At 35.3% G+C, this 11,405-nt stretch overlaps 1 protein-coding gene across 1 annotated transcript in view; it reads right to left on the bottom strand.

Moving 5' to 3' along the window:
• Positions 1–3,379: 3,379 nt before the first annotated feature.
• The window catches only part of Agmo (alkylglycerol monooxygenase), a 305,041-nt gene continuing 297,015 nt past the window's right edge, over positions 3,380–11,405 (bottom strand). The window contains exon 13 of the mRNA XM_029559289.1: positions 3,380–3,460. Within this exon, the coding sequence (XP_029415149.1) occupies positions 3,410–3,460 (51 nt within the window). The 3' untranslated portion in view covers positions 3,380–3,409. The remainder of the gene's footprint in view (positions 3,461–11,405) is intronic.

Below are 11,405 nucleotides of genomic sequence, written 5' to 3'. Positions count from 1 at the left end.
CATAGGTTTTCAGTGGGTTCAGACTGTATTTCAATTCTTTGATAGAGTTGCATGTAGAATCCAGGCTCTCAGCTATTGTTCATGATCAGGGAGTTCTTTTGGTAATGCATAAATATTCCGTAAGACATTCATTCATGCTGATAAAACGAGGTACTGGCAGTACATTCATTTTATTTCTCCTTTTTCCTAATTAGGTTCAACCCATTTCATTATTTGGTGATCTAAGTGGAAATATTTCTTCTGTCATAGTGGTATGCAAAGCTATTATAATTACTTTTTTAGAAAGGTCGACAACTTTTTTATTTGGCTTCAGTGATTTTACGGTGCCTAGATTCCACCGGAAAATATTTAGTCACTCACTTACTTGGATAGAAATCCATCACCTGGAATAGAAATCATGGTCAGCGTGCCAGCATCTTTGTGCAGACAGCCCTGAAAATATATACTAGGCAAGGTCTCTGCCAAATGCCTTGTGTCTGGCTAGCACTACCTTTGAAATGCTCTCTGCATACCAGTTACTGTTAAGATTTATTAGTGCAGAGGTAAATATATTTTGCTTGCACATCTATAACTTAGACAGGCAGTAGCAACCCACACTATGCATTACCTGTCCTCATTTATGGTTCTATTAGAAAATCACAATATTCTGTTTTCTACCAACACTTAATAATCATCTTCAAATTATTTTAAATAGATTGTATTACATAAGATATAAAAATGTTCAAATTATTTTGCTAATCCCTGGAGAAATTAGTGTGCTTTAAAAATTTATCCCCAAATGAGAAAACACATAATAGTAAATGAAATACACCAGAGAACAGGGGCCTTTTAAAAATATACAGTAATCTTGAAGTTGTTTTCTCCTGTGAGAACTTATATTAACCACTTCCATTCTTTGTTTATTTAAATCTTTCTTTGCATTCATGTAGCATGTGCCCAGCACACTCACAGACAAATTCTAACTGACCAACGGTGAAGAGATTCACTCATTCAATTCAAGGCACAAATTATGACAGCAAAAGAAATTTATCCTATCTACCAAGGATGGGGGCACTGTCCTCTTACCACAAATATATGTCTACTTGATTCTTTTCTCTACTTAGAAACACTCAGTGCCAACTGAATCAAGACAGCCATGCTATTTTAAGGTTTATTTGTTTTCTTTAAAATTGGCAGACACTGTTCTTTCCTATAAAATTGGTTGACTCAATACGGAAAAAAATATACACCATTAACTTTCAACATACCCACTTGTTATGCTTCAACTTAGAATCCTCAAACCAATCTTACTGATTCATGTAGAAAGATTGCTGGCGAATGAAAACAAGATCATAAAATTCTGTTTTCATTTAAATATGTGACATTGACTATATAAATGGCATTCTTTGGACTCTAATACTCGGGCTGCTATACTTACCAAATATGTATATTTTTGCTTCACTGTATGCTTTGGAGCCCACTTAAGTAACTCAGAGAAACTAAATAATTGTTCACCAGACCATATACATATTTCAACAAATTATGATGGACTAGATATTATTTACATTTTAGACTATAGAGTAAGTCCCAAAGCATATAAACAAAACCATTTGACACCTGGTCCTTTAAAGTTCATGAACTTCAACATCTAAAAACATGTGTGGGATTGTCAAACATTCCAGTGCCCTCCCTAGGGGTACCCAAACACATGTAGCTGTGTATATCATCGTGTCATATGCAAACCAACAAGTTTTCTTGAACAAAAACTACTGTGTCCTTTTAATGAGGGCAGCAAACTATCACAGCTCTCTACCTGTGAGATAAAGACCAAGGGCTTCTGAAGAAGTTCAACCACAGGCTTTCTGTAGTTCACATCAAGTGTGATCACTCTAAGTTCTTTTACTTTCAAAACATTTTACAACCAAATGATAATTCTGGAAGTATACAAGAGAGGAGTCCTCAAGTTAAAAGAATGATATTTCAATAACAGAGAATATCTCATAACTTATGAAATTTATAATCTCAGTTACGGAAAGGAGAGAGGGGACACAATAGGGAGGGGCACAGGCAATAAGGGATGATTGCTCATGAAACAAGTCTGTGTCCGGTAGCTTAGTACAAACAACACAAGGAGATATTTGATGAAATCTACCAGCTATTCAGCCACTCTTCTAGACCTTGTCTGAGCTCTTTCCAGTTAAGCCAAGGATTTTGGAAAAAGAGACGGGTGGAAAGACTGATTAAAGCCTCTACTACCTGCAACACATATACAGTATCTCTCCAGAGAGAAGCACTTTATAATTCTGCAAGGGGGAAGGGGAGAGTCAATAACAACCCTCCTTCTCACAGGCTTAATGCTTCATAGCAATAGATTTGCAAAATGCAGCAGCAGCAGCAGCAGCACCAGCAGCAGCACCAGCACCAGCACCAGCAATAAAGTGGCAAAATCTCTTTAGCAGTCTTAGCTCACCTGTCTTTGAGTGCAGTGACACAGCTGAGTTGTGCCAGCTGTCTCTCACGTCTACCAGATTGCCAACCCTTTTGACTATGGGCAGATAAATCAAGCCACCTGGGCTCCACCTTCCCTACTTTGAATTGCAAGATGAAGTTTCTCTCCAGTGGATTCTTATCCCCGCAATTAGCGGAAGGAGGCAATTCAAGGCTTTAAGGCAGACATAATAGAGGACCTGGGGTTGTAATTAAACAAAGAATTGGGATGGCTGAAGGGAATATGTCAGGAGAACTTTATCTCAAGTGGAGACTTTTTTCTAAAGTACCTTAGAAATGCTTCCATGCATATAAAGAAAGGTCTGTTTAATTTTAGTTACAGTTTAGAGGCAGTTTATGATGGTAAGTTCTTATTTCCATAATCTTTATTAATGAAGTGAAATTCACATGCAATGAAAGTAATCATTTTCAGTACACAACTCAGTTGAATTTCATATATTTACAATGCTTTGTCAGCACGTCCTTAAGTTCTTACGCATTTTCATCAATTTAAAAAGAAAAAAATGAATTTCTACACATTTTTATGAAAGATAAATACTGATAAAACACGTGAATTTAATTTTAACTGAAGATAAAGACAGTATAATTTCATTTTAGTCAATCAGGTTATTGTGAAATGAGATATTTTAAGTTCAACCTCTATTTTGAGATTTTGTACATGTAAAGGACCAACCTTCTGAGATTGTCCAGTTGAAAATTAACATTTGATGGAGATGTCCGTCAAATGTTTTCCACAGGTATTAATCCCTCTATTTCTCCTCTTTCAAGAGACATACACCTTTATACTTCCTCAAATTTGAAGAAACAAGAAAATAAGTCAATATGATAAAGACACAAGTCCTAAAGACATATCTGCAGGCAGTAGGGGTCCAAAGGGGGTGAAGATGTAAAATGACTTGTCTCTGCTTCCAGAACTGGCATTCTACGTGTCTGACTCATCTGAGTTCCTCCAACTACCAGTGATCTTCACCCTCTGGAAAAGAAGACTAATCGTGAAGTCTTTCTACTTTCCCTTCAATTTACATGCCTCACTCATCCAAATAAAAACTGCGTAGTACCTTTTATATGTTCAACTGAAAAATCAACTCTTCTACCTCAAAGCGTATGGAAGACAGAGATTTGGTAGGTGGGTGGGCTATGGTTTCAGTTCTATAAATATATTTCATGGCTGGCTAAGCATTCTAATTACCTTGGAAGCTTGGGTCTTGTAGATTCTAAGTGTCAGAATGATTATTTTATAGCTGTTGTGTTAGCTTTGCATCTCTGTGACAAAATACCAAAAGTAAGCAAATTAAAGGGAAGATTTATTTTGACTCATGATTTCAAAATATTCTTTCCACAGTCAATTGCTTCACTGGTTTTGGATGAAAGTGGGGGTGAAGGCAAGGGTTGAGTGGTAGACAAGGGTGCTCACGTCATTAGAAACCAGGAAGTAAAAGATTGGGCCCCCAAATCTCCTTTGTATGTGTGCCGAGGGTATGTCTTCCTTCCATTACATCTTGTCTCCTAAACATTAAACCATTTCTATGGTACCACTAGCTGGGGACCAAGCATTTGACACAGGAGCCATTGGAGGGCATTGCAAATACAGTGGCTGCTCTACAAGCTTCCTCTTACCCACGGAGAAATGAATGGTATTAAACATACATGAAATACACAAAAAATCAACAAAAAATACATACAGGAATAAAAAAAGACACGAGAGCTGGTTAAAATGCCTTCCTTTCATGCTTGTATGAAAATGGTGGAGAAATTTAGAAAGAGGTTCGTGCTCTAAATGAGTGTTACTCTTTATTCTTAATGCAAATTCTTTAGGCAAAAATCTCAAAAGTTCTTTGGTTAAACTCCCACTCATTCAACCAAGTTCAGCTAACACAAAATTTTTTAAAGCTGTCTTCTAAACCATTATCCAGCAAAATAATTAGCATTTGATATACAAATTATTGATACTTAGATAATGATAAATACATAGATTTATAATTTCTTATAACAATTACTTCTGTAATTCAAGAAGAGAACAATTATTAATAAATTATTTTAGAATATTATTTTGGAATACTATTCATTGTGCACTGTATCCCTAATGCATGCCACTCATTCACTATCATGTTAATAATTTAAAATGTATTTATATATATAAGCTTCTGCTTATTTAAACATTAGTCATTATTCACTATTTTTTTTCTTCTGAGTGTAACTTGGACCTCAATGTAAAGACTCGATTCTCTTATTTTAGTTTTTATAATAAATTTAGGCATGGTCATCCTCTCAATCAGAGTTTATTTCAGCAGCAGTTGACTTCCCAGACTGCTTTACCCTCACTATGAACTCCCCTTCATGACTCCCACATGGTAATTACTTCCCAGGAATATTCTAATGGGATCCCCATTCTCACTGCTGGATCTCAGCACCAACTTCACACTGAGGATTAAACACCACATGCCACACTCAACCTTCACAGGAAACCAAACACCTCCCCCCACCTCACACACACTAGCAATTTTTCCATTTCTAGGGTATAGTCCTTATGAAAGCTGACTTTCGTCTTCAAATCTTCTGCCCAGATTAAAGGCTGAATCCTAGATGCAAGGGTTTCTGAGAAGTGATTTATTTATTTATTTTTTTTAGCTTTCTAGCTTCCATAGAAAATAAAGTCAAAAAGGGTAGAAGCCTGAAGTAGGAGAAAAGTGACCTAAGGTATGTGTGCAGACCAACAGTTGTACATGTAAAACAGTTCTACATCATTTGATGACTTTAAATTTCTCTTGTAGACAATCAGCTGAAATTAACCCATTGCTGCATCTATCTGTTTTTATGAATTTCTATTAATGTTGGTGCCTATCTAACCTCTTCGACTGAATGGTCATTGTTTTCAGACATAGTCGAAGCATAAAATCACTTGAAATTCTCCAGACACAAGGAGATATCTTATATTATTATTTCTTGAGTTGTAAATGAATGAACAGCTGAAGGAATGGATGGCTGTTTAAAAAATCTAGATTTCATTGGCAATTACTCTGAATTTTTCATTCAAAATGTATCATTTTTCATTCAGAATTAATCATTTTCACCTAATCATGTGCTTCTAGTATTTAGATCTGTTGTGTCTCTAGTATTGGTTAGAGTCTGGTTTACAAAACAGAATCCCTAATGCTTTATAAGGAATTGAAGACCTGGTAATTATACCAAATTTCTCTCTATTCTTTTATATATAATTTGGCTAGTGTATTGTTTATATATCAAACAAATGCTAAGTGGTAGTTCTAAGGAAGAATTGTCTAAAATTATGAAATCATTAAATAACATCGTTAGGAAAATAAATTTTAAAAGTAATGTGAATTAGTGCTGATATTATTTCATTTACATATTTATTGTTAAGGTAGAAAGCAAGTTTTTCTTGTCTATCCCAGCTTATCAGTTTTCATGGATGGATGTCTCACAAATTATCTCCAGTTAGGCTCTGGCCCTTTCCAGACCTATATGTCCATATGCAGTGAGCAGACAGCAATTCAATGAATCTGTCTGAATTTCAATGGAGATAACAGCACCTATAAAAGGTGCTGACAACAGCATTTAGAAGGCATTTAAACTCAAGGGACTGGGACTGGGAACATTGTTTCTAGTGAGTTAAGGGTAGACACCATGGACTTAGAAAAACAGGACTAAGCCATGAAACAACTTGAGGGTTAGAAAGAAGAGAGGCTCCAGGAACTGAGAAGGAGTGGCCGAAGAGGAAGAGGACCTGCTAGAGTGCATTGCCCTGGAGACCAACCACGAAAGGAAACTGAAAGATCAAAGATGTTGCTCCCTCATGCCTTCCAAATCCAAAGCTGATGGCTTCCTCGGAATGTTCCCAGCCTCTCAACCATCCCTTTCCCCCCCGCCATCAGACAAAACCAGGTTTGCTACTTTGCCAGAGTGGACAGAGTTTATTCCACAACAAAGTTGTTCAGAACGAAATTTTTGTGTGTGTGATCAAGAAATCCGAGTTTGCTGCCTGATTACATTTGATTAAAATATATTTAGTCTTATTTTGTCAGTATTTAGAAAAGAAATTGTCATTTGTATTAATCTCTTAACCAAAATAGTTGTTTTTTTATTCTTTATGTAGTTGGAAAAATATAGACAGAAACTGAATCTGAATGCTACCCTTGTAGATGTATGACCTTGGACGAGATAACTACCTCTCAGGGTCTCAGATTTCTCATTTGAAAAGTGTGGATGTCAGTAGTCACCAAGAGCCCCTACAAGTATTTACAAGGAAAATGAATGGATGATAGTGTCTTTCCTTTTCGAGTGCTTTGCTTTCTCTGTCTCATGTGCTGTGTAATATTGCATTTTAAATTTTTCACATTTTTACATTTTCCAACAGCTGAATTGGAACCAGAGAAGGCACCACACATGTTAATATAGATCTTGCCACTTGCCACTAGAAAATGATCAATTCTATTTTCTAACAACAGATATTAATGTACATCTAAATTAGTCTTATCATTTTCTGTGATGGTTGATAGAAACAATTTAAGGGAAGAAGAATTTATTTAACTTAGAGTTTCATAAGTTTCTGTTCATCATCAGGGAGAAGGCATGGCACATCTGAGCAGCTTATATCAAAGCATGGGGGAGGCAGAGAGAGGGGAACTCTCAGGACTACACTGGCTTTCTGCATTATTTCAATGGTCCAGGGACTGTGGATTGTGCCCTCCACATTCAGAGAGGTCTTCTCTTGTCCTTTTTCTCTGGAAACACCCTCACAGATGTACCAGAGATGTGCTTTACCAATCTTCTACATACCACTCAATCCAGGCAGGTAGACAATTAGAATGAACCATTACAACCATTAATGACAGAATATGTTGATGCTTTTTCTCTTAATAATTATAACAGAAAATTGTCTTAGCGTTAATGAGAGTTAGCTTCTCAATTCACCTTTATTTTGATTTAGTTTTCAATATCATATTGTAATATTATAGTCCATAACATGCCACCTATTTAATATTTTCTCTGTTCTTACTCTACACTTGAAAGTAATATAAAGTATAAGCTAGACAGCCCCGATCTTGAAACGTTAAGATTTCAAAGAGAAACAAGTTGGGAAAGTGTTAAAATAATTTTTAATAGACACAGGTTTCTTTTTGGCAGTTATGATATCTAATCATTCAGAACTTATGACCATCAAGGAAAAAAATATATAATTCAAAAGCTCAGATTCCAAAAGTACCAGAAACTCCAAGCCACAAGTCTAGTTGGCAACCTCCTTGCTTTACAGCTCTGCTGCATGTTAAATGACACGGTCTTCATGGTTTCAACTTCAATTTTTGCTGTCACGTTAACCATACCACTTCTGCAAAAGATGTATTTTGGCTTAACCTGCTTTTGAGATTGATTCTGAACCATGGAAATGGAGAGATTCATCTATTATCTACTACTGAAATAATGGGTAAACCTGCCATCCTGGTAGGTCTTAAACAGCTTAGCTTAATAGTTGAAATTTGCATTCATTCATGTACACAAAGAAAATGAGTTAATTTTTTTTTCTTTAATGATGCACAAAACTCATTGAAGACATGAATATCATTGTCCTTTACAGATCTGAGGTCTTAAAATAGAAACTTTGGGGATTGGAAAGTACCTTCATGGTAGAGTACTTGCCTAATAAGCAAACAAAAGGCTCTGGGATAGAGTCATAGCACAGTAAGGAAAAAATAATACAAAAGAAAGAGAGAAAGAAAGGAAGCAACTGGACACATTCAAGTTGGCACGGGCCGGTGGAGTGGTGGTGGTGGGGGGAACCTGTCAGGTTAATACAAATTAAAAAGGAAAATTTTCAAGAGATAAATACAAATACTTTGGTTTCCCATTTAGAATAGAATACACATTTTTATAACTAACATATCCAAAGAACATAGCACAGTATTAGGCATATAGTAAACACTATCAGTTACTGACTAAATAAATTGAATATATATAATTAAAATATTTATGTACTATATTTTTTAGGTTCAAGTTATTTTACACACTGTTAACACAACACTGGTATAGCTGGTTTTTTAAATAGGAAAAATACTTTCAAGTATAGATTTTTTTTCTTGATAAAAACTTAAATTTATAAATGTGGAGGCAGATTTTCTTGGTTGTCAAAAGAAAAGCTTAAGTCAGGCATGGTGGCACATGCTTTTAATCCTAGCACTTAGGAGACAGAGGCAGGTAGATCTCTGTGAGATCAAAGCCAGCCTGCTCTACATAGTGAGTTCCAGGCCAGCTGCAGCCTGTCTAAACAAAGGATAAAAGGAATTAAAGAAAAGCTTAATAAACATAGGTCTACCTGAATATTATTTATAAGTTTGCATGATTTGACTATATCTCCAAACTTAAAATGTAGTCAGCATTTTATCTGAATTTGTTACTTTTCACTTTTAATTCCATTAGGTTTATCTCCATGGTGAGACTGTGTCTTCTTGAGATGAAAAGGAAGGATGCCCCAAATGAGACAAATTATCATAATTTTCTCAGAATTTCCTGAATCTGAGCTTCTATTATTCTTAGACTGACTATCCTCCTTTGAAATATTGTTATATCTTGCTGAAATTACTCTAACAATTTTCTGATTTTTTGATATGTTCCTCTCTTACTTTTCTCTAATTCCTTCTTTACAAAGCTATTTTGTTGATTATACTAAAATAAAAACCCAATAAAATGTCTCTTCTTTTTTATTTTATTTATTTTTATTTAATGTGTATGGGTGTATTGCTTGCATATAGGTAGGTGTACCCTGTTGAAGTTAGAAGAGGGCACCAGATTCCCTGGAACTGGAGTTACAGACAGTTGTTAGCTGCCATGTGGGTGCTGGGAATCTACCCTGGTGCTCTGCAAGAGCAGTCAGTGCTCTCAACCACTGAGCCATCTTTCCAACCCCCATATCTTCATTTTTACAGGTATATTTTATATTATTTTTGAGAATCTCATACATGACTATTGTATATGCATTATATCCATGATACCCAGTCCTCCTCCAACTCCTGCCATACCCCCCTGCTCCCTCCCAATTTGTCTTCCTCTTTTATTATGTTACACACACACACACACACACACACACACACACACACTCACACTGAGTCTATTCAGCAGTGCTTGTGTATCTCTTAACACTTATTGATGATGTCCTTGGCACACCTGAGGAACAAGTGTCAAACTACTTGTATATATAGTTCTCATTCAAACACGGGTTTCCTGATGTTAATTTTGTTCATTTTTCTAATATTAGCCCTTGCATTTCTTCTGCTCTCACTTAGGACTGTAACCGTAAAGCACTGTTTTCAGCTCGTCAATGTCATAGGTATTTTCTCCCCTCCTAGCCACTGTCTGAACTGCTTCGTTCGGATGCTTTCTCTCATGCTCTTCAGCTGTGAAGAAAGCAGCAAGAACTCATGCTTAGGTTATAAAAAACCACTTCTTGGAAATTTTATCACAACTTGGATGGGTTATTTGTTTCCTGTCTATGGTCTTCCACAGCCTGCTGTGCATACCTTTAACACAGTATTTATGAAACTCTAATGACTATTTGAAACCTAAAGACTGGTTACATTGTCTAATTTTTTTTCTTCACTCTCTGTATTGATCTCTGGTACCAATGTTATGGTTGTTTGCATCATCATGAGCAAAAGCTAGTAACTTTAAAAAATTCCACTAATTAATATGCACTGTTTAACATTAGCATAAAGCATGTAGAAACTTAAATATTTATCATGTACACTAAGCTCTTTACAAACAATATTCCAACTTAATTCTTGCAACAATTATAAGGAGTACCTATTATTTTCTCCAGAAAGCTTAAAAGTTACTGATAGTCATGCATCTGACAAATATCAAGCCAGGACCCAAATCAAATTTGTATGAGTCCGACTTTCTGTTCTTAATCATCATGACAATAATTTCCTTCAAAGCTGATACTCAATAGATATTTCTTGGGAAAATTAGTGATGAGTGATCTACATAATCAAGTAAATGAAACACACATAAGACATTCAGTAACAGTATGTTAATTCTGATAGAATTTTCTAGTATAAAAATTCGTTTTTTATCACAAAGAAATGGTCATTTAGAAATCTTGTGTGAAAAGGGAGAAAAAAATGTTCTTTCTTGGCAGGTATATTCAAAAAGTCTTAAATTCAGGTACATTTTGAAACTAGATGGGGGGATCATCTGTCATATACAAGCTATACTCTTCAAGCTGGAAGCAGACATCTCGAACTGGATATACTGTATATTAGTTTTCAATCAGCAATGTAAACAATATAATATAAGCATTGCATGGACTCTACAGTAAGATAAACCAAACCACTTTTGGCAAGCCAGATGTAATCACTCAAATTCCATTGGGGAAGAGTTAACAGTATTATTTGGTCTAGGTCCCAAGTACTTTATTTAGTAAATAACTTGAGCTTTGTATACTCATTTTTTCCTAACACCTATTTCCAACATTTAAACATTACAGTGTTTCAAGTGAGCTGAGCTTAAGATTCAAATGTAAACAGGACATGCGTTAGTCTTCCTTCATCAGAATGTTGTGTAAATCACATCACATTGGGGGAAAAAAAAAAAAAAGAGCTACACTCAAAACAATCGGCATTTCAGTCTTAGACAAGATGCTAATGTAAAAAGCTATTCAAGGTTAAAAATACAAAAACTGAGTTGACCATATTCAATACATGCTTTTGAAAATTTTATTTTAATGCTGCTTATAAGTACAAAATCCAAGTTGTCTGAACTGAACTATCCCTTCTTACCTTTTTAAAATTAGATTCTTTTGAGTGTTTTAGAAAATATTTTTCATATTCAAATGTACATACTTTATGAATTATATTTATTTCTTGTGCCTTCATGGAAAAATTGCTCTTACATGCAGGTATTTGTGCAAA

The sequence above is a fragment of the Nannospalax galili genome, unplaced genomic scaffold (genome assembly GCF_000622305.1).
Source record: "Nannospalax galili isolate Female #2095 unplaced genomic scaffold, S.galili_v1.0 scaffold249, whole genome shotgun sequence".
Classification (NCBI taxonomy): domain Eukaryota; kingdom Metazoa; phylum Chordata; class Mammalia; order Rodentia; family Spalacidae; genus Nannospalax; species Nannospalax galili.
Note: the sequence above shows the minus strand (reverse complement) of the source record. Positions and strands in the feature narration are given on the sequence as shown.